General features: G+C 31.7%; 1 protein-coding gene across 2 annotated transcripts in view; it reads left to right on the top strand.

Moving 5' to 3' along the window:
- LOC107443859 (potassium voltage-gated channel protein Shal) overlaps positions 1 to 24,586 on the top strand; it is a 65,355-nt gene extending 40,769 nt beyond the window's left edge. The window contains exons 2-6 of one of the 2 annotated variants that reach the window (XM_043054855.3): positions 9,029 to 9,191; positions 12,030 to 12,212; positions 15,538 to 15,681; positions 18,185 to 18,248; positions 23,450 to 24,586. In XM_043054855.3, coding sequence (XP_042910789.1) covers positions 9,029 to 9,191; positions 12,030 to 12,212; positions 15,538 to 15,681; positions 18,185 to 18,248; positions 23,450 to 23,469 — 574 coding nt within the window. In that variant the 3' untranslated portion in view covers positions 23,470 to 24,586. The remainder of the gene's footprint in view (positions 1 to 9,028; positions 9,192 to 12,029; positions 12,213 to 15,537; positions 15,682 to 18,184; positions 18,249 to 23,449) is intronic. The other variant, XM_043054854.3, reaches the window with a different exon arrangement.
- The last annotated feature ends 767 nt before the right edge of the window (positions 24,587 to 25,353 follow it).

Below are 25,353 nucleotides of genomic sequence, written 5' to 3'. Positions count from 1 at the left end.
CCTTGGTTCATTTTTCGAATTTATGTTAGTATAAAGGGCAAGAATAGTGATGTCGAATATATATTGTGTCTTCAAATACTAAATTTTAATATTTAGCATAGAAAAAAGAGCATTTTACATCAATTGAAAGAGATGTTTATAGGTTTCATATAAACATTCATATTATAAGATTTATATTTTTAGAGCTTCATTTAAAAAAAAAAAGAATATCATCATACTTACAAAGTTCGATTAAAACAAACACAGAATCCAATGAACGAACGAAGTGAGCTTGATGCTAGTCTTAGATCAAACACTTAAGCGTATTTCCTCAAACAGATGAAGTTACTTTTCTCATTCACAACAAAGAACTGAAATATCAAGCGAGTGAACTGTCATGAGAGTGAAAATGGAATACAACTTCTAATATGACTCCCAAATTTAAAATTAAACTATTTCCATTTAGACATTTCTATCGTAGGCAAAGAAATATAAAAAGCTGTGAAAAAGGTAAAAAGACCTTATTTTCTTTTTATTAAACTATGCAAAAATAAATTTATTTTGCATTGATTTTTTTTCAAAAACAATCACGTAGAAGAAAAATAAATGATGGAATGAGTTACTATAAATGAAAGAAAATATAAATTAAAAGCAATAAGTTTTGTGAACAGCATATGACCAGCAAATAAATGAAACCTTTAATATAAGATAATTACACAAAGAAAATCAGAAAAAAACACAGAAAAAAAAGAGTAAAAGACAAAACAGTGAAAATAAGTATTAAAAATAAACTCAGTGGTGTAATGGCCGATGGCGGGCAAAGGCTTACAGTGACATGTCAGAAAAAAAAAATATATATATTTATATATATATAGTAAACGCAGAAGCAGAAGTTAACGTTTTCTAGCATTATATTATTATCGCCTAAGTAAAATGTATCGACTCAATAGCATAACAAACACTAAAAAACTTAAACCTATTTTTCGTTAACTTAATTTGAGAAATGAAAAACAATAATAAAAAAAAACGAAATAAAGCACAATAAAGAGAAAAAGGGGAAAAAAGAGAAAAACGAAGAAAATTAAGAAGTTTTACTTACTGCTCATAAGCTGCAAGTATATAGAGCTCATAAAATAAATTAAAAATGATAGAGAAAACATAGAAAATAATAAAGATAGAAGAAAAACTATTAAATAAAATATATTTAAAAAGTCTCATATTTGAACGAAAAGATAATTCCTTTTTTGTACGTGATTTTTTGCAAGAGATCATCAGTTTAGGATTTTCTCTAACATTTATAGAGAAGTGCTTCGATTTTGTGTGATTCGCTCCATAATGCCTTAATAAAGATTGATTTTTTTTTCTGGCCTCTGCCTACTCTTATAGCTTGTCCCGATTAATTCCGCTTTTTTTTAAAAAAAATAAAAAGGTCAGAAAGCAAAATAAAGAAAAGATATAACCTCGTCGTCAGCTCACACGTTTATATTCTCAAATTAGAGTGCTTTCTGATATTGCATTAATGTAACTGAAGCAAAATATATCAATACAGTAACAGAAAATAAAACATTTAAAACAAAAAAAAAATTAAAAAATGCAGAATTAAAAGCAAATTATAAAGTACGAAGTAAGAGTAGCGAAATAAAACTTCTTCTTACCTACTGAAATCTTGCAAATATGATTTTGAAAAATTTTCGTAACTAGTTTACCAGATTACAAATTATTAAATTAAAGCGCAATTGGGTATAATATGAAAAAAACACAACTACTTCGATTTAGTAGGAACAACATATGACGCAATGCTAAACGAATGGAATTTAGTTGTTGTTTATTTAGTTATTGCTATTAATAGTTGTTGTTATTTGTTTTAGTTGTTGTTGTTTATTTAGTTTCAATAACTTTTCTTTATAATGTAATAAAATCTGGCGAGCAGCTATTTAAACGATCGAACACTTCGTTTGTTTATTTGTGGCTTGAAGTTAGGCTCGCAGAAAATGCCGTTCATGGGTTAAATTTAGTAGGAACAACACAACCTGTGACGTAGGCTATATTATACCCAATTAGAGAATATTGGAATATATTTTATGGCGCGTTACTGACGTGCGGAACCACATTTGATTTGTTTGTTATCTAGGATTGGCCCGAAACTGGGTTTGTGCCAGGTAATTATACTATACTGAATCATCATCACTAAGGCCCTGATTTTGATGACATTTGCATTTTTTTTGCATTTTTTGCATTTTTGGACATTTTTTGTCCTTTAGAGCATTTTTTGAGATCTATAGGGCATTTTCTTTAAATTTTGGGGCGTATTTTACATTTTAAAGCATTTTTTAAATTTTTTGTTAATTTTTTTCTAATTTTTATTATTATTTATAATTTTTTATTATTACACTGGCTTCCAAACAATGAAAAAAATCTCTAGGATATTAAAAGGTGAAGCAACATCTTTTCAAATTGAAGAAGAATTGTCAGTAAGTGTGACCGTCCTTTTCAAGTACGCACCAATAACATCAGTAGACGTTGAAAGAAGCTTCTCCTGGTATAAAAATTTGCTTTCAGACAAGAGACGCTCGTTTACATTTCAAAATATTAAAAAAAAAATTAATAATCCACTGTAATTCTGATATTTAGTAATATTATGAGATGGAAGTTGTTGTATTCATTTAAGTTTCTATACAAAATGAAAATGTTTTGGAGTCAATATATTTTCCTTTTTTTTGCTATTTTAGGATATAAAACATATTTTTCAAACTTTAATGAACGTAGAACAAGTATTGCATTGCTTTATATTTTTGAAACGACTCATAATAACTTTAAAGAGTAAAACATTGTTTTAGTTCAATATTTTTACTTCTATTTAAGTCATGTCATAAGGCATTTTTAGCGCAATTTTCGCATTTTAAGGGCATTTTTTGCACTTTTAAGGGCATTTTTTGCACTTTTAAGGGCATTTTTTGTACTTTTAAGGGCATTTTTTGCAGTTTGTAAGGGCATTTTTTGCACTTTTAAAGGGCATTAATTGAGATTTTTTAGGTCATCAAAATCCGGGCTCTAATCATCACCAATGGCTCGACAGGCTAAGGTGGGTCTTGGCCTTCTCAAGAAGTTTTTCCCACGCCAACCTTTTTCCTGCTGGTGTTCTCTAGTTTTTAGTTTTGAAGAGCAAGAGGTATTTTTCTAGGCCATCTGTCCATCTCAATTATGGCCTACCTTTTTTTTGAGATCTGACATTGAAAACTCTTTTTGTGATACGGTCTTCGTCCCTTCTTATAATGTGGACTGTCCATTTTATTCTTTTATTAAAGTTAATAATGTCAGGTTTATTATATGAATGATAAAGCTTCTAAGCCATTCCTCCAAAAATACTTCTCAGCATCTTTCTCTCGAAGATACCCAACATAACCTCATCCGTACAAGATAGGTTCCAGGTTTCACAAGCATATGTTAAAATTGATCTTAAACAGAGATTTACATAATAAAACTTTTGTTTTTCTATCAATTACATTAGATTTTATGCATTTCCGAATTCCAGTAAAGCATTTATTGGCTATAGTAATTCTTCTTTGTATTTCCATTGTGGTATATTGTTCCTGTTGTTATACTGAATAATACAAACATTATAATTAACAAAAGATCGAATTCTAAGTAGAGCATTTTAATTTAGATGATTTTTAGAGAAATTATTAACATTCATTGAAAAAAATCCTTTATTAAATATTAGAAGAATTTGAGCCAGGAATAATAATTATAACACACAATTATCTCAATTTTACACCGAGCTTAATTGCAAATTTTAGAAAAGCTTGACAATTTTTTCTTTTGCTAAATAAACAGAGCTATGTCAATTTCAATATGAAAAGCATGATTCTGTACAATGATAAACTCAAATTGTTCAAGAAAGCGTTAATTTTATGAAGAAAAAAAATATTAAACATGATTTTCATGTAGGCTTCTGTCTATTGTGCAGTAATCCATTGAAAATTCCGGAAATGTGTCAAGTACCTGTATGGAAACAATTCAAAGAAACTAGTTGAAAAATATTATATTTTAATGAGTTTTACAAATGCAGTGCAATTATGAGATAATAAACTTTAAAATTTTTAAATGAAAAAAAAAATTATTGCGTATTAGTCAAGAAAAGTGTAATGGCTAAATTTCATTTTATAGACGATTATGAACAAGCTTAGACGAGTCTTTTTTTAATGTGATTATCCCGACTGTCGAAAGAGATGAGCATGTGTTTCTATTTTATATCTGACTATTAATGTTCAACTCCGTAGTCTTGTCATTTTGAACCCAGAAAACAAGGCAACTCTTGGATCAAGCATTGGGAGACATTTTTGATAGAAATAACCTACATTCACGGTTAAATGGAGTGAAAAACCACGAAAACCTCCCAATGTTAGCCCGATGACAACGGAATTCTAACCTACGATCAATCTACTACTGAAAGTATACGTCACTACTGTGGTCGGTCTGAGCCGGGTGCTGATTCGTAACAACCAGACACAGCTGGGATTCAAACCTGACTATGGGAGACAAACGTGCCCTTAGCCTCCACGACTCTATTAACCATCCATTTAATTTTTTAACCATCGGTTAAACAGACGACCCAGTATTGAGTTTACGACTACCTATGTTCATCTCAGTAGCCTTGTAATTTTGAACCCACAAGACAAGAGTTAACAATTTATTTTGCATTTTATTTTGTAACCTGTGTTAAGCAGCAGACCCGATTCGAACTTGGCAATTATCAATGCGCAACTCCGCGGTCTTGTAATTTTGAGTCAACCCAGAAGACAACGGAACTTCTCGATAAAGCATGGGGAAAAACTAGCATTCGTAGGGGACTTTTTGATGGAACTGGCCCATACTTGCGTTACATAAAGAAAAAAACCACGAAAATCTATCACGGTTATCCTGATGGCGAGAGGAATCCAACCCTTGATCCGCCTTCTACTTCGAATATTTTACTTCAGCGTTCTATGGTCAGAGTGAGACGAGGGCTAAATTTGTATCGACTAGCCATCGCTGAACCATTTATTATTATTATTACAACTGTCGCTGAACAGTCGACCCAATTTTGAGTTTACAACTACCAATATTCAACTTCGTAACCTTGTAATTTTGAACCCAAACTAGATGACCAGTATCAAGTATTGGTTTCCATTCGTGGGAGACTCTTTTGATGGAACTAACCCGCATTTGTGCGGTACATGGAGAAGAAAACCACGTAAACCTCCCACGGTTAGCTTGACGGTAAGTGTATTCCAATGCATGATTCGTCTACAGCTGAGGATATTTTACATCCGCACTGTGGTCGGTTCGAAATTCGGGTTCAGAAATTCGCATCGACCAGCTATTGCTCCCCCTCAATGGGGCGGCAATATCTTTTAGTCCAAAAGTATACATTACTAATTTTAAAAATGGGCGCAAAATTAAAGAAAAAAAGTTTATTCTGTTTCCTTTCAGCAAATATCTTCAGGGTTCTAGGGGCTGACCTCGAATATGTGATGCAGACGATATTTTAAGTTTTAAAATAAGGCACAAAAACGTTTTTTTCTTCTTTTTTTTCAGTTTAATAAAGAGAACGTTAATTTTACTTTTTTTGCGTATTTCACGATATCTAGCTATTTTTTAGGCGAATTGCTTTTTTTGCCACGACAATTGAACATTTTTGCTGGCAAATTATGAATTTCGTTTATCCCAAAATAATTTTATGCAAAACAGAAATTTTTGTAATTATTTATTTATTTTTTTAACTAATAAAAATCGAAAAATTTTTTTTATCGAAAAGTCATCATCATAAATAATACGATTTTACATGATAAAATACGAAATTTGAGTTAGTTTGCTCGGATAGTTCCTAAAAAATCGCATTTTGAAAATACGACTTTTTTTAAAAATTGATTTCTCAGCAACTATTCGGCTGATTTCGTTCAAACTTTGTATTTTCCCATGTAAGAAGTGCATCAATAAAAATAATATAAAAGAATTGTATACTTTTCAATTCAAAAGTTTTTCGACCATTATTAATTATTAGAAAATAATTAATATTTACAAAAATTTATATTTTTCATGGAATTATTTTGGGATAAACGAGTTTTACAATTGTGTGCAAAAATTTTTCAATTCGCTCAAAAAATTGTCGAGATTTTGTAAAATACGCAAAGAAGTAAAATTAACGTTAAGGGGTCAAAACTTTGGGTCACTTTCCTGACCAAACTGTTGGGACCCTATTTCGGCTATCCGTCGCGGGTCAGAAATCGAAATCTAACAAAAAAAAGGGTATGTTTATTCAGAGAAAGTACGTTTTTGTATTTAATTTCATAACTTATATTGTCTGCTTTAATTAATTAGAATATTTGTGGTTAGTCCCTCGAATCTTCAAGAGAGAACATGAAGGTGCGATCATTAGATCAGAAGTTATTGAGTATTTTATTTTGCCCACTGTGCATAAAAAAAAAAAACGTTGCTTTTTAACCGCAAGAAATAATAAGAATAAACTTATAACAACATAAGTATGATGCAAACATGTATTACAATCATTGTAATTTAATTTTTAAAAACATCAACACAAACAATCAATTCATTTATTTAAGGTGCATCTAAAAAAAAATATGAATAAATGTCATAACACTCGAAAAAGAATATATTTTTTTCCCTGCTCCAAAATGCTCGAGTTCGCAATAGCAGAAAAACAAAGATGTCAACAACTTAAATGTCGCGCAATGTTGATGACGCTTCATTTAATTCGTTCCATACCAGAAGAGCAGAGGACGAACGTAAAATGATGCTCTTCCTTGGCTGCAGATGAAGTCCCTGAGAAAATAAAGACCAGATTTAAGAGTAAATATTTATGGCGCCATCTATCGATTGATTGCTAAACTAAATATATGCTTGCAGGATTTTTGTTTTGTTAGTTATTTCCTATGCCTTGCCAATTTTTTTCTTCAATTTCAATTGAGATATTACAACAAAAAATTCATTTAAACGAAGCTATTGAAAAGTAACAAGACTTGGCAAGCATATAAGCTTTTATTTTTATTTTTATAATCACTAATTACCCCTTTTATGTCTTACGTTTTTACTATAAGTATAGGTTCATACCTTAATCCCCCTAATTTTATCCTCTATATCAGGGATGGCGAACCAATGGCACGCGTGCCACTTATGGCACGAGACACAATATTTTGGGCACGCCACCGATCACAAAGTTCACTATGAAGCATATTAACAATTCAATTAAAATTCACAAAAAAAGAACAATTAATGCCAAAAAGTAGTTAATAACCATAAATTACAAGCGAACAATAAATAACTAGTATAAAAAATTAACAGTTCTGCTTAAACTAACATCTTACAACCTAATATAAGTTATTTGTCATCTAATCTGCAACAACAGAAGTCACACTTATGTTACTTTAAGTTGAATTACGCGTATAACTGAGACATTGCAAAAAAAATTTTTTTCGTACTAAATAAAGAGTTTTGAGTTGATAGTATTTAGTATTATTATTTACCCAATAATCACGAAGTCAAAACTATTTGTCGGCACGTCTATGACCTCATTAAAATACATTTTAGAAAAAATGGCACGTTGGTGCATGAAGGTTCGCCACCCCTGCTCTATATTAATCCCCTATATCAGTCTCTGTCATCCTAGTCGGAATTATTTATTGTTGAACGAAAGTATTCAGCAGGAATGAGCGTTCAACAATATTGTTGTAATATCAACAATATTATTAGTTCAACAATAACAAACCAGTGATGTCGGAAAACGTTGTCACGCCCAGGGCGATACAGAAAACGGTGCTCTTAACTTAATTTTGGAACTTAATTTTCTCTTTTATTTATTTTTTTAAATCCTTGAATCGCCTTGCTGGGGTAATCATATACAGTTCCTGGCCATATTATTGGACTCACTCTAAGATTTTATGTAAAATCTTAATTGTGATACTTAAACAGCTTTATTGTTTTTATGTGACTGAAGCCGGCTTGCGCTTCTTTACATTAGTGTATCAATTGGTTAAATTAGACAATATATAATATAAATGTGATGATAGGATAAATTAGCCGATATCTATCTATATTATATAAAACGCTAATACATACGTATGTATGTATGTATCAATAAAACCGATGATATTTCTTTTCTCGCGCTGGCAACAGTTTTCATTTTTAATTGTTAGGTTTCGGCGCGCAAGAGCACGTAGTGAGGAACCAGATAACAATAACCAGAGTGAGCATTATCAGGTTGTTCAATTCAGATTCAGGCACTAAAAACATGACAATATATAATTTAAACTCAATTGGGAATTAATTAATTAATTGAAGTGAGAATGCTTTAAAAGGCCGCTGTTGAATTGATATTTTTCTACTGGGAGTTACCTAAACGTCTAAAAAACGTTTAAGTGTTTGTATTGAATGCATTGAATTTTTTTTTATATTTCGCGTTTATTTATGCATTGAATTTTCACGCTTTAAAATGCAGAATATTAGTGAAGCAATATTTGATAATTTATTTTGCTAATATGTTTCTCATTTAGCTAATGTTTTGATTTTTTTACCATGTACAATCTAAATAGCTAATATACTTTTTTAAAAGCCAATAAGAACATTGGTAGAATTCTTCTACATAAGTACAATACTATGTCTTTGATGATAAAATACTATGGAGAGCGTTAGCGAGCAGGGGGCGGAGCCTCCTAGTATTATAGAAATATGGAATACTTATTATATCAAACATTATATTAGTATATTATAATAATTAGATCAAATTATAAGCGCACTGTAGTTTTTTAATAATGACATGATTTGCACGAGTTTATAAGCAATAATTTTACTTTTAAACATACATGTAATTGGTTGACTATAGAATAATAGCATGTTATGTATGCTATCATTCCAAATAAAATATTTGCAATTGTGTGTATGATAAAAATTAATTGAGTTTTAAGCGAATAAAAAGTTATATTTGTTTATCACTTTTTAGCCCTTTTATGAACCAAAACTATCATTATTAATTGTTTCGACTGATTTATTTCAGGTACGGAGACATGGTGCCCGCAACGCCCACAGGGAAGATAGTTGGTGGCGTTTGCTCCTTGAGTGGAGTACTCGTCATTGCCCTTCCTGTACCCGTCATCGTTTCTAACTTCAGTCGCATCTACCACCAGAACCAGAGAGCAGATAAGAGAAAAGCGCAGAAGGTAAACACCCCTTCCCTTCAACTTTATTTTATAACCGTCAATTCTGGATTTACGACTACCAATGTGCAACTTGTAATTTTGATCCAGAAGAGCTCCTGCCTTCAGTACCACAAGAGGCATTGATTCATTGTGAGAATATGGAGGACTTTGTGACCAGATAGATTTAACGTGTCACCATTTACAACAAGGGGGAATCGTCGGCCTGGTTGGGATCGAATAAGCGACTTGCCCTACCAACCAGGCTATCCCAGCCTTAATTAACTCATTTTTTATATCCATCGTTGAACAGCTGACCTAATTTCGGGTTTACGACTACCAATGTTCAACTCCGTAGCCATGTCATTTTGAACCGAATCCAGAAGACAAAAGATCTCCTGGATTGGGAGAAACTTGCATTCGTGGAGGACTTTTTGTTGGAACTAATCCGCATTTGCGTTACATGGAGAGGAAGACCACGAGAACCTCACTACAGTTAGCCTGACGGCAAAGAGACTCTAACCCATGTTCCGTCTACCACTGAGGATATTTCACGCCAGCATTATGGTCAATGCAAGCCGGGTGCGATTTCGTATCGACCAGCCATCGCTGGATTCGAACCCGGTTCACCTCCTTGAAGGAGAACGCTCTATCCCCTGAGCCACCGCTGCTCAAGAATTAACTATTTAACGAGTTTCTGGTGATCCCTCCTTTGATGCCCTTACCTAAATATTAATCCAGAATATGAATTTGTACTGCTTACGCATAGCCGACTCCTATCTGAGCTTCTATGAGTTAGGGTTCGAATCCCGGCATGAACGTACTTTCCCTATCTTCTCTGTACTATGGGAGCAACGTTGGTCAAAGTAGTAGGGTGTCCCTGAAAGAGTGATCAGAAAAATCTGTTCTTCTGATACCCGAATGACGAATGTCAATATCCGTGGGGGGAAAAGAATACTTCTTTCGATTTTAAAATTTTATATGAAAGCTGGTCCTTACGGTGCACCCCATACACAAAAGTTGGGCCATTTTAATCTAGCATTATTTATTTATTTATTTGTTTGTGCTAATCAGCTTTTAAGACTTCCTCTGAAAACTTGAATAGTAATAAGGCATTCATTTTTATACTGAATATTTATAAATTAAATATTAAATAAATAATCCCACGAATTGAAGCTGTAAGATATTGTTTGATAAAAATCTTCATTCGTTTCAAAAATTTACAAATTGGAAATAACAGTCGACAGGTTTCAATCGCTCTAAAACAGGCGGACGTTTTTAAAACTTGCCAGGCGTGAATGAAAAGAACCAAAAGTGATTTGAAATATAAAATGAAAAGTTTCCAACGAAATAAAAAGTAAAAGTGATACAAAAAAATGTAAAACCACAGTGGCCGAGAGGGGCAAATCAGGGTAAAATGCACTTCCAAGCTCCAAAGAGAGGTAGGGTGAAACTACAGTCGTTACCAAAGGAATCAACATTCATATGAAGAAAAACAAAACGCTTCTAGGTTTTCAATATTAGCTAATGGGACCGGGGTGGAAATGAAATTGAATGGGCAGCAACTCATGATTTCTCGTATTATTGATAACGGGGAATTTTAAAGCGCGTCTAGTTTGTTCGATGGTTGCACAAACAAGGAATGTGGTAAATGCCCCCAACGATTATCAAAACTAATAGGATCTTTAAGAGAATTTAATTTTGTCAGCAGGCCTAAAAATGATTTTGAAACCAAAACGGGAAAGAATATTAGAAATTTTATAACTAACAGATAAGAAGAAAAAAAATGTTAAACGAACAAATTCTCAGTAAGGATTAGAAGAAGAGTGGGAGTTTAACAAGAGTCCGCAACGAAGGAAGTTAAGTTCGGAGCTTAAAGGAAAGGCAGAGCTAAGGAAAACGAAAGAGGGATCAGACAATTGAGGATGATTAGAATTAGTATGAGGAGACGGCAAAATGTTTACGATAAACCGAGGTAGGAAAAGGATTAGGGTATTTAGTGACATCTAAGAATGTGAAATAAATCAAATAAATTGAACGTTGGGGTCAACCTAGATGACAACAGAAAGTAACTCCTTACAATAAGTATTATTGTCTACTAAAACAAACGTATCGTCAACCTTCCTTGTTAGTACAACCTTGACGAACAAACTAGACGTGCTTTATAATTTAGATTCAGACCGCTGTAAAGAAAACGAGAAATCAATAATGGAGAATTCTTGGGCATAAATTCAATTTCGACAATACCAAAATGATCTCCACTTTGGTCACATCAGCTCAGATCGATGCCCTGGAATCTTGCTTTATTCATATGAATGCTGATTTAATTATATGACTTCCTCACCACATCTTCCTTGCAAAAGGAAATGCCTTCTACTCTCATTTGCCTCTGTCTGCCACTGTGATTTTTTTTTTGTTTCATCTCTTTCTTTCTCCGTTGTTGTAGTTTTCCTAATTTTGCTGCTCTCCTTCATTTTTCCTTTTTTCGTTGGCAACTTTTGTTTTGTATTTCAAATCACTACCACTTTTTTTTTACAATTTTATTCACGTCTGGCAGGCCTTGAAAAGGAGCGTCTGCTTTTGAGTGCTTGAAATCCGTCGACTGTTGATTCCTATTTGAATATTTTTGAAGCGAATGAAGTTTTCAATCAAGAAATAAATAACGTATTAGGTTTCACTATACACTGACTGGAATACCTGATTCAGATTATTACCAGCACTGTAATTTTAAATGTGTTGGGTGCATGTACATTTTACTGTATGTTGTTTATTTTAAAAGTTAGAAATAACACTTTTCCTTGTAGTTATTAACCCCCTCATAATTTTATACAAGCTAGTAAGAATGTGTATTGATTATTGCAGAAGGCTCGCATGGCCCGCATTCGCATCGCCAAAGTGACGAGCGGTGCAGCCTTTGTGACGAAGAAAAAAGCAGCGGAAGCGAGGATAGCGGCGAAGGAGAGCGGACAAGATATCGACGACTTTCCCGAAGATATCTTTGAGATGCAGCACCACCATCTGCTGAGGTGCCTCGAAAAGACCACGGTCAGTATATACACTTATATATATATATATATATATATATATATATATATATATATATATATATATATATATATATATATATATATATATATATATATATATATATATATATATATATATATATATATATATATATATATATATATATATATATATATATATATATATATATATATATATATAGGATTTTTTTCCTTTGTAGTTTTGTTATTTTTATTATTATTTTTTACTTTTTCCCTTTTTTCATAGTTCTGTAATTTTTTCCCTATTATAAATGAAGTTAAGCAAGTATAGCTGATCTAAAAGCTGATTAATTCACAAAATGTTAGGTTGTGGACCTTTTCTTTACTACAATACTTTTTACTACAGTACTTTTTACTACAATAGTTTCCTTAATACATTTAAAATTAATTTTAAAAGCAAGAAGAAGAAAAAAAGAAAATATTTCTGCCATTTTGTGAGACTGCTCCGGATAAATGTATGTCCTTTTAACCACTCCATGTTATAATTATGTCCATGTTATACATTATGTCCATCCACTCCTATCATAGACCTGTATGTGGAGTCTCTCTAACAATGTCATGCATCTAGAGAGAGTCTGTGATTATTTTTGCCTTCTTTTTCTAAATCATTTAATAGGTTATCCATTCTTACACTGTTCTCATTTGGAAGTAGGAAAAGACTTTAAAATGCGTATTTTTCTCCTTTTATTTATTTATGTATTTATTTATTTTGTATTGACGTCAGTTTTTATTTTTTTTACCCATTGTAACCTTTGTTGCAGAAGCAGTCTTAAGATCCATATGGAATGATGCACAGTTTCACGTTACTCTATCACACCATTTCAGAGCATTTGTATTCCTTGGAAAAAATCTCAAATACTTAAAGGAGTCCGTGCAACTGACAAAATAGCTTCCCTAAAGAGCGTTGTTTATTAATTGCTTACGTAGTACCTTTGTGCAAATTTTTGTGATCTTTGTGTAAATATATAGTGGCAGAATTGAAAAAATATAGGCTGCGTAACTTACAGTCCTGGCCAAACTATTAGACGCACTATAAGATTCTATCTAAAATCTTGATTATCAGCCTATACCATACAGCTTTATTGTTTTTGCACTTGTTTACGTTCGTGTATAAATTGATTAAATGGGATGATATATAATATAAATTCGGAGATTATATAAATTAAACTATATATCATATAAATAAAAAATATTTGTTATAACAAGCATTATATTAGTATACTAGGAGGCTTCGTCCCCTGCTCGCTGGCGCTTACCAACCCCCGGAACTGCTACCCAGTTCATTTCGGATTGCTTCGAAATCCAATGCTCGCTTAGCTCGCTCATTGGATACGTTCTTAACGTCTAGCTTTTGTATACTTTTTTGAATGCTAAAATTCCGAAAACTTTTCACTGTAGAAAATTCTAAACCTGTACATTTCAATATTAATTTGAAATTGCAAGCAGTTCACATATTTTTCTTAATCACATTATTCTAAATTTCAGTTGTTGAGAAAAGTAACTGTTATAAGTTTTGTTTTAAAGTCTTTCCCACCAGAGTGTTAAAGCCATGTGTTGTAAAACAATATGAAATAGTAGTCTGAATAGTGGAGAGAGAGAGGGAGAGAGAATTTCTTTAAAAACACAATTGTTAATTTGGGCATTTGGCGATAAAACACTTATAGAATTGAAGGATTTGTTACGTCAAGCGCTCAGGTATCTTAATTTTGATCTAGTTGCTCTTCTATGTCATTATGATTTATGTTGCTAAGTTAACTTTCAAAAAATTCAATGGCTGACAACAGCATTTTTATTTTTTAAGTTTTTTTTTTATTTCTTTTAGAATTCGTTCTTTTTTTAGCGAAATGTTTTTTAACCTTACAGAATTCTTTGTCGACTGTTCTTTCTATAAATGAAGAAAATAAAGTAAATACTTAAGTGTTGTGAAAAGAATCTTATTTAGTTGTACAAAGTACTTCAGCCAAAATTTGGGAGCCACGTAAGAGAATTATAGATATTAGATCAGAAACACATCATTAAAAGACGGAATGGTGTTTTCAAAACGTAAACAAAACAAAGCAAACGTTGCCACCGGCGGAAAAGAAATACAGCCAAAATTTGGGAGCCACGTAAGAGAATTATATATAATAGGTTATAATAATTAGATCCAATTATGAGATTCACTGTGGTTTTTTAATAATGACATATTTTGCGCCAGAATATATGACCGTATTTCGGTGGAAAATGAGCCGATATAGAGTTTAGCATAGATTCAAAACAATCATATCGCCATATGAACTCTGATAAATAAGATTCCAAATGAAATAACATTTCCAAAACGTACGTTTACCAAGATAAAGTTTCATGTTGTGGGAACTGGTGCATTTTCGTTTTTTCGGTAAAATATTTCCCTCCTGAAAAAATAAAATTGCATCTTGTTTTGTTTTTGGCAAATCCCAAAGACGAATTTTCGTAGCACTAAAAATGGCGACAAAAAAGAATTGTTTTTTTGTTTTTGTTTCGTCAGCATTCTTTATTTTACATTTCTTAGTTTCTAAATAATGATTTTTATTGAAACTTGAAATTTTTTGATAAAAATTGTTGTCAAAAAACTTTGTTTACAAAATTAAATTTCATAAAATTATGAGGCTTATGTATACTTTTCGTTCATTTTAATTTTTGAAGTAATATGATTCTTAAAACTATAGAATGTAAAGTTTAAATGGGTCTTTCATGTTATATCATTAAATTTAGTAGTACTATTTCTCGGGCATTAGGTTTTAACTGTTATAAGAATATACATGTTTTTTTTCTGTTAATGTACAAATATTTTTCCGATGTGTTTTGGATATTCCTTCTCTAATAAAAAGAGATACCATTTTGTTTTCGTTTGCATAAGAAAGAATATCAAGCATTTTTCTTTTTTAAATTTAATTAGCCACAATAAAGAAGGAACGTTGCAATGCTACGTGCTACATTAACGACGTCTCTAGAGTAACTGAATGACTGTTCATATAGAAATCGCAGGTATTAGTCTCATACAACAACGCCCCCTATAGTTCGTTGCGATCGCGAATACTTTTATATTTAAACATGCATGTAATGGAATTCAGGGGATTTTCTTATAGACTTCCCATTTGTATTTATTCTTAACGTATTGCATTATACAATGTTAACCAATTAATACACGAATGGAAGTGCGAACTGCTTCAAAACAATAAAGTTGTATAGGATTTTACATAAGAATCTTTTTATAGTGAGTCTAATAATGTGTTGCCATGGACTGTAAGTAATATTAGTAACGCATGTAATTTTCCTTTCAGGATCGCCAATTCGTAGAATTGGAGGTGCCCTACAACGGACAACCAAACCGCCCTTCTTCGACGCCGCCCCTATCTCCTGCCCCTTCCTTCTCCTTCCACGAAAGAAGACTCCTCACATGCTGCTGTGGAAGGAAGAAGTATCAAGTAAGTCCTCAACATTCCCTCACATTTACTCTCCAATTCTCTTTCTTTTAAAATTAACAATTTTAACTTTTTTGGCAGTTGCCAAGTTTTTAGATTTTTTGAATGCAATTAACATTAAAAGAATTTTTTCAGTGTTATTCTAATCCGTTCTCATCCGTAAAAAAATAAAATTCTCAAAGTTTAATTTTAGTCGTGTAGTTTTAAATTGCTTACTCAAAACACAAAATCGTATCATTTTATTGCTTTAATGTTTTAAGGAACCATTCATACGAGTATTAAGAAATTATCAAGCGCTATTTTTTCCTAATCTAATCAATTTATTTTCTATCTTTTTAAAAAGGAATTGCAATGTCTAATAATATATCATCAAAAGTTCAAAAAATATATCACGAAAATACAAATTAAAAATTTAACCTAAAATCCGAGATGGCGAGGTCTCTTAAATATCCTGCCAGGCACCATTTCTGATTCAAAGAGAAATATGCTTCAAATGCATTTTATATGTTCAAATAAAAATTATTTTTTTAAAGTCTTATTGAAAAACAAATGTTGATTACGTTTTCATAATGAATTTAAGCACTTTTTTTTCAAGAGTTTTAAAAGTCTTACAAATCGAATTGCATCTGTCAGTAATATGCTTTTTTAAAATAATTATGTTTGATGGAGGTAATGTTTGGGAGGATGACGACGTCGAATATTAAAAAAAAATGTTATTTTTTTTTGCTCGTGTATCAATAACTAAGTAAAAGTTTGCAGCTTCTATTTCTAATAACCACTGTGGTTTTTGGAGACATGTTCTTCCTCATTGAATACAAACTACTCTGAAGAAAAAAACTAAGCTATATTAGATTAGCCAAGATAATAGCGGGTAAGCCAAGATCTGCTGCTTAGATAAACTTATCCATTTCATCGTGGCCAGTGTAAAAAATAGTTTTAGTTAGCTTTAATTTTAAAAAATAAACTCATTAAAATGATAGCAAGAATTTGTTTTTGCTCTAACATTAAATTTAAAAATCATAAATTTTTTTAGTGATTAATTACAAAGCTGATAACTTTGTTAATGGATCAAATTGATTATTTAAATACTCTAAAGTGGTTTACTTACATAAGAAAATTTTTTTTTTTAAATGCGCACTATTTATGCTCTTTAAATTTGTAATGAGCCTCACTTATTTGGACTTGAATAATCAAATAATCAATAAAAAAAGAAATCTGTTTATTTATAAAAATTAATATTAACCTATAAATCTATTGCTATTTGAAATTAGAATTTTTATTACGAGAACTATTTTTAAATACAATATTAATGTTCACCACTAAGTGTTAAAGGATTTTAGAACATTAGATAAGATGTTATGTGTTTATGCTTACCGTATTTTTTAATAAAATAATTTACTTATTATATGTCAGCTAGTAGATGGCAACGAGTAGACTTTTGTAGTTGCTATGGTGATAATTTTGGAACGTAAATAGTTTTTGAGAGAGTGTAAGATTTTTTTTTTCGGAATGGCAATACTGTGATTTTGCTGTTGAGTTAATGAATCTTCCCTTTTATTAAACGTAATAGTAGAATTTTCTTAATTATTTCATTCGAAGTCCTTTGAGTTATATTTTAGGTTATTTTGTATTTTATTTTTAGGCAATTAGCAATTTCTTCTATTTTATTTTCACTCTCTTTTGGAAATTCTCTAATGTGAAATGTTTAGATAGATTTATTACACAAACAATAAAAAGTAATTGAATTTTTTGGAAAAAAATTTTTTTTTCGTTCTGTGAAGTTTTAAAAAGAAATATATTTCCAAATGAAAAAAAAAATCATTATTAGACTATTAGCGCTGAATAGGTTCAAATAATAAAAAAAAAGAAAGAAAAAAAAGCGAAAAATTTTTATGAAACAATTGTCGCAATGTGATATTTTTATTGTCTCCATAAATTTATTTATGACATTTTGTGCATGAGTATAATGTGTAAGACTGTGTACAATGTGAGTAGATGTATAATAATATATGTATATAGCGCTGATTCACAAAATATTTGGGTTCTAGAGTAAAACAAAAGTTTGTTTTTAAAGCTCCACTGTCTTATTAAGTTTTAGACGTCTGAATGTCCGGTTTAAATTATTTCTTAGAGAATTTTTTTTCTTCTTTTTAACAATTCTTATATGCAAAAATTTGAACTTGCACTACAGTGCTAGCAAAAGAAAGAAGTTACACTTTCAGTTCAAGTGAACTTAACAAAATGTTTTTATTTATTTATTACATTAATTCATTTTATTCTGTTGTTCTTATTTAATTTTTTTCTCTTTTGTATTATCTTTTATTTATTATTATTTTATTTTTTTAAATGTTTATTTAATTTTTTTTATTTTATTGTATTTTAAATTATCTACTTTATTTATTTTGGTGGCACCAATAACTCAAGAGGTGAACTGTGATTAATTTAAACACCATTGTGTTATTAAATGTTTTGTGTGCTTGCTGACTCTTTATGTGTTTGTGTGTAGAGCGTGGATTTGGAAGCCAACGTTTATCACGCCTCCTACCATAAGGCCGATGAATGCGTCGAAAGTAAGTGGAAAAAAAATTTCTCTCTTAGAGGCAGAAGTAGAAGTAGAGTAGAAGCAAGCTTTTCTCAATTCGAAAACAATGGAATTTTATCCTAAAAACAAAAATCTGAAATTCTTCTTTAAAATTTCTGAACACTGAAATTTTCAACAACATTTTCATATGGCTGAAATTTTCTTTACTTTTTATTTTCAGTTAGTTAAAAATTCGAATTTTACATTTCTCTTAAAGAAAGCTGTCGTAATAAATATTACTTTTTTTAGTCTTTTGCTTGAAGTTGGCCGCAATTGGGTATAATATGAAAAAAACACAACTACTTCGATTTAGTAGGAACAACATATGACGCAATGCTAAACGAATGGAATTTAGTTGTTGTTTATTTAGTTATTGTTATTAGTAGTTGTTGTTATTTGTTTTAGTTGTTGTTTATTTAGTTGTATTTAGTTTCAATAACTTTTCTTTATAATGCAATAAAATCTGGCGAGCAGCTATTTAAACGATCGAACACTTCGTTTGTTTATTTGTGGCTTGAAGTTAGGCTCGCAGAAAATGCCGTTCATGGGTTAAATTTAGTAGGAACAACACAACCTGTGACGTAGGCTATATTATACCCAATCGGGCAGCTCGAGGAGAAGTAAAAAGTGATTATGTCTAACCATGAGATTTAATTGGATACGTGTGAGCGACGTCACGTGTGTGTGTCGAACATGTTTGGCTTCTGAATCGACAACTGCCACGATTTACCTACGATGGCGTGTCTTGCAGGTTACGTTGAAGATGATTAGTTTGAGAAAATTACTTTCTTCGGTTGCATTCCCTTCACCTGCGCGTAACTGAGAAAGCGCAGATTTGCACAGTCAAATCAGAAAATAAGCACGTCCTCCTTTTTGTTTCAAAACACTATCGTCGTTCTTACAGAAATAAGACCACATGTTTAAATTTCAAATCTTATTTTAAGACTTAAATTACAATCATAATAACAACAATGCTTAGATATGTACTTATCTATGGATGAAAAATATTTAAAAAAAAAATATATATATCATCATCATCAACAATGACTCGACAGGCTAGGGTGGGCCTTGGCTTTCTCAAGAAGTTTTTTCCAGGCTAACCTTTTTCCTGCTAGTGTTTTCCAGTTTTTTGTTTTTAAGACCAAAAGATCTTTTTCTAGGCCATCTACCCATCTCAAATTTGGCCTGCCTCTTTTTCGTATGCCAACTGGTCTGGCATTGAAAACTCTTTTTGTGTTACGGTCTTCGTCAATTCTGATTACGCTGCCTGTCCATTTTATTATTTGTCGTTTATTAACTTTAATAATGTCAGGTTCATTATATGAGTGATAAAGCTCTAGATTTGATCTTCTAAGCCACTGACCATCTTTTTTAAGTTCCTCCAAAAATACTTCTCGAAACCTTTCTCTCGAAGGTACCCAACCAACATAACCGTACAAGATAGGGTCCAGGTTTCTCAAAATCTGATAAACTAATTACATTTTTGGATAGATTAATTGTGGGCTATAAGATAAACACAAGGAGCCCAAATGGAATCCTATTTTGAAATATCACAGTTCTTCATCAAGGCCTTCTACTTAATACAGTTTACAGAAGCTGATCGAAAATACTTTATTACTGCTTTATAATAATCTATCAAATTTTTGAATCATTTGTAACTAACAATACTTGTTATGCCGGGTAATACTATGAATATTTGGAAATGAGTGAGGATAATTGTTTGAGTGAGGAATTAAATTTGTTGTTCCCAAATCCACCTTTATTCTCCTGCTTGGCACAATGTCTCAAGATTTGCTCCAATAAAATGTCACCAATGAAGGACAGCCTATAACAACTGACCGGTTACACAAACGGGCACGTAATGCGTCTTTTTAATTAAAAAATATTTAAAATTATTACCCATTTTGCAAAATGGGTCTTAATTTGGATCTGATGGCGTCCACACACTTCTCAACTGTGTTCAAGAGCAATAGTAAAACAGTGCGTCGTCATTGCACGCGTTGCTATGGCGACAGCAGGTTTTTTTTCTTCTTTTTTTTCACTAGCAGGCATTTTTAAGGTATTTACATAATAATAATTTCAAATATTTTTATATCCTTTTTATTATTAACTTATAATTACTGGCTTGATGGTGATTTCAATACAAATATGAAAGCTGAAGAAGGAAAAGTATTTTGTGACGTCTAAACACGTACATAGGCAGGACATGAAAATCCATCCGACGACAAACATCCATTGAGACGGCAACCCATGATTTCAAATGTTGTGGCGTTTAACGAAGTCAATCCGGAAAGAAAAAGCATTTGACCAATGGGCAATCGTAATAAGGCAATCATAACTTTTTTGTTGATTCTTTTTTTTATATCTTTTTTTAATTTCCTCTTCTGGGTTCGGTTTAAAATTGTTCACCCAGATCAAGCAATTTAACTAAGTTGGTCTTTTTTATTTTTCATTTTTTTTTAAGTATAAGACTTTGCCATCAGGCTCGATACTTTGATGGAGAATATTGACTCGCATCTAAGAAACGCAACCTCGATAATGCAAATCGGTCCTTAAAAGTTTTGAAAAAGAGCATGGAGAATGTCAATATGAAAAAAGAAGGATGATTATATCAATATCCCAGCAAATCTCTTGAAATATTTATTCCATATGCAACTCTTCACTTAAACCTATACTTCATGAATCTCACAATTTTTAATGACGTGTTTTCTTTCAAAACTACTTTTGGTATGAATTTTGAGACACCCTAAGCGACTTGTGGGAGATAATAATTATAGACAATGTCAACCTTTATCTATGAAAAGGTACCCCGAATCGAGTTAACATATCTTATATACTTGTGAATTGAAATTATATCTTTGTAGTGGTAGAAACACTGCAGTACTCCCCCACCAGCATTATATCTGTGATGGAATTCGATGAACGAATACCACTAGTTGATGCGCTGCTGATTTTCGTGAGAAGCCGGGAGAGCTGTATTTAGATCACCGTACTTTTGCTGATTGTGAGAGCTGTATTAAGTTCACGGTCGTGATTACTCCTGTGTTGCCATTAGCAGTCAAGTGTACACAGGCCAACGTTGTGAGAGATCGAGACTGAGAAGTAACAGCGTGAGGAGCACAATATCGCAGTCACAAGTAGCAAGTCAACTGTTCAGTTGTGGTTCATCCATTGAAGTAGGCGTGTTCAAATCGTTGTGGGCGTTTCTGCTAAGGTAGGCGTGTTCAAAGGTACTCCACCATATAATCGAGTTAACATGTCATATATACTAGTGAATTGGAATTATATTTTTGTAGTGGTAGAAACACTACGGACTTACTGGGTGTCTTTCGTTATAAGTCGAGGCTTTCTTCATATAAAGAGAAAAATTGGAATTTTTTTCTTCAAATATCACAAATAGCATGCGAATGCATTCAAATCGCATGGCTGAGAATGAATACAAATTGCATGGCAGTAATATTAGATTGCATGTCAGTAGTATTAGATTTTTTCTATAAGAATTACTCAAACAAACAATGCTTATATTTTCTAATCATCGCTCTTAATGTACAATTATTAAACAGTAGTGAAGATCGAAGCATTTTTTGATTTTTCTATTCTTTTAATGTACAATGTACAATGGCTAAATGTACAATGGCTTACCCGGTGTATTTTTCCGGTAGGTGCAAATTCACAGCAGTTATAAAAATAGCATATTATTCGCAAAACAAAAGTATTTTATATTGCGAGAGAGCCTTCCTACAGATTCAAATGCAATAACTAACGGGTGAACTGATATTCAGGACACAGCTTCCTGCTATAGAAATCGAACCCAACAAAGATCTTTCAAGTCCATCTAACATTATTAGTTGCAACATTTTTCTTTCAGGAGGTTTCAAAAAGCTCGTTTAACTAATATATTTGATCACTCAGTATAATTTTAATAAACAATAAAAGTAAATGATTTGTACATGTAAGATTAAAAAGGAAGCATTTAATATTTTCACAGTGATTAATAAAGTTACAGAAATACAGAACGAAATTTGGAACATTATCGTGCAGCATATGGAGGATCAATTTCACTCATTTACGTTATGATGCTGCTCAATGCGCGCATGCCCATCGGTCAATAGTTCTAAACAACACGTCTCTATCAAAGTCTGCTACGGCAGCGTTTGAGCAGTACTTACAGCATTGTGGTTACAGTTCATCATTTTAGTCTATGTAGAAAAATAACAGCTTCGTAATCTGGCAACAGCCGCGGAATATCAGTCATTCCAAGTGTGTCAGTTCTCAAGGTGGTAAAAATTGTGTTCCAGTAAATACCTCTCACTTTATTGAACTTCCAGTTGTAGTGCAATAAGGTGCATAGTATGGAACCAGAAGTTTAATGAATTTATGTACTGGGTGTCCATTCTAGGACTTACTGATTTTATAGACATAGAGGAAGGAAGTAAACTGTATGTTTATTGTGAAAACTTCAAAGTCTTTATACTGAAAATTTGTAATTTAATTACATAAATCGAAAACAGATGGTGCTATACAATATACAAAAGTCTTAAAAAGAATACAAATTTTGTATGACTAATCGAATCTGTGTTATTCCAGTACCAGAAGCGCACGACGTTTAGTCGAGGGTAGAAAGCGAGACGGAAAAGAGGAAAGGCTGGTAGTAAATAAATCTTCTCAGTTATAGCTAGTTTTTCGCAGGAGTTTACTTATTCTTTTTTGAAATTATTTAACAGTATCTACTTTATCTTGGAAAAGAAGCAGTTTTATTTACATGCTTAAATTATAAAAGAAATCTTGATAGTTACAGATATTTTATTTTTTTCGAAAAAAAAAATGCTGGAAGGAAATGTGTTACGTACCAGTTTTTTCTCTTTTCCGTCTTGTTACATAAGGGCTCTCACCCATGCACTTAGTAGCCACACTGCATGCCATGCAATCTGATTTCACGTTTCAACTCTAGAATTAATTATCCAGTCATCAATGATTTGCGGTGACATGTGTTGGTAACTTTTGTAACTAACTACCGAAATTTCAATATAGATTTTTTACAGCTTTCACAATAAGCACAATTTTTACAGCTTTCTCACGATTTTCCTCGCGATTTTTAGTTTTGAAATCAGTCAGTATTCAAATGAATCATGAATCTAAATGAATCATTTAAAGTATTTCTGCATATTTGATGTCAAATCTCTCTTTCAGCATCGTGTGACAATATGTGATCAGGAAGAGGAGATGAACGCGATGCCAAGAAAGTCTTCACACGATTCACGTGAGTTGGTCAAAATATCCACACTCTGAAGAACCTTTCTCTGCGCTTCAGAATAATCCGCTGGCTCTGTTTGGTCTACTGCGATCTTCCTTATTGAAACAAAGAACAAATTTCCCTCTATCAATACCCCCCCTCACATGTGCCCAATCAATATACTTTTGATAGAATATCAAAATATATGATTTTCGTGATATTTTAAACCTCTATTGCTTAACATTATTTTAAAGACACTTCTTAGTTTGTTTGTTTTTTTAATAATAATATTTTTGCATCAATAAATGTCATGAGTGGAAATTTAAAAATTTATTTTTTCCTGTTTATTGGTTCAGAAATTAAAAACTAATGTATAACATTCATTTTACACAAGTTTTTGAAAAGATAAAGCTATACGAACACAGGTGAGTTATTTCTGGATGAAATAAAGAAAAATATGTAATAAATAACAGTAAAATATTGAATATTTGGAATTTTAAGCATTTATATTGTACTGATATTGATTAAAGTAACTTATTAGACTAATTGTGTTTAATAGTAAGCAGTTAATATTATCATATTTAAAAGTTTTGAGTGAACAATTGGCATTAAACTGTTTAAAGCTTATAGAAATTTTTTGATGCTGGGGTATGAAATTATGAGCCAAGTTAATGAATGTTTTTCCAAAATTTAGAATAAACAATGAAAGAATTTGATTTTTGTGAAGATTTCAGTCAGTGAGATTTCTCGTGATCTTTAAATTGAAATCATTGTATTGAGCAATAGAAGTTTAAAAAAGTACAGTTTCCATGTGCCAGAGTTTCATTTGGAAAAGAAAAGCAAAAAAAAATTATCCTTATTGCATGTTTTCTGTGTTCAATTTACGATGGTAAATATTTAAAACGAACGACTTTCAAGAGTGGCACAGAAATTTGACATTCCCAAATATGAGGTGCTGCTTTCGAGAGTACTTTTATATAATGAATTGTGGATCATTGGTGAGAGGGAGACACTCGATAAACAAATCCTTCTGTCCTTTTTTTCCAGTCGTATATCGAAGTGTTCTCCCTAACACACAAAAATGGTCTTCAAAAGATGCAAACAAAATGAAGAGCGGGAATATTTTTGTAATTTTTGTGGAGACGCCTGCGCTCGCACTATTTTGTTGTTCTCCTTCTTTTTCTATGGTGACTGTTATTCTTGTTAATTTATTTAAAAAAATATTTAAAAAAATCTGTATATAAGCTAAGACAATGAAGTGTCACCACAACTTTACTATTTGTTGCATAATAATTTATGTATGTCTGTGTGGCATTGATATACACTTGTACAGGTCGTATCCAAAAGACAGATTTTTATTTTAAAAATTAATTTAGTTTAACCCTTTATGCTCCTTTTTTTGATATAATGGAGAACCTGTTTACAAGGATGCAAAACTACTAACTATGCAATTTAAACGTCAGAATAATGGGATTATTTTTCTGACTACCAAAAAATCCCACTTCAATATTTTTAAATGATTCCTTTTTTTTTCATGAACACATAAATTTTGAAACTATTTCATTTTAAGTATATGGATGGTGTTTTCTACACTAGGGACAGCTGCAGACCGCCTATACTTCCGGGTTACTGTTTCCGTCGTATTTTAAAGCCATTTGGGTCACAACGTGATCACTGTGTTTTGAGATTCTTACAAACGTGGTATTACTTATAAAGTTAATCTTGCTCCTCGAACAATATGCTAACACTAACGTAAGATGGTGTATAGCTTACAACAAATAATAAACAAATAGAAAGAGGCCAAATCAGGACTGCCAAAAAAGCGAGTTATTCAAAATCTAGCAACCATGTCAAATTTTTT

Source organism: Parasteatoda tepidariorum, chromosome 2 (genome assembly GCF_982258835.1).
Source record: "Parasteatoda tepidariorum strain Cologne lab strain chromosome 2, Ptep-v5.0, whole genome shotgun sequence".
In the NCBI taxonomy this organism is placed as follows: Eukaryota; Metazoa; Arthropoda; class Arachnida; order Araneae; family Theridiidae; genus Parasteatoda; species Parasteatoda tepidariorum.
Note: the sequence above shows the minus strand (reverse complement) of the source record. Positions and strands in the feature narration are given on the sequence as shown.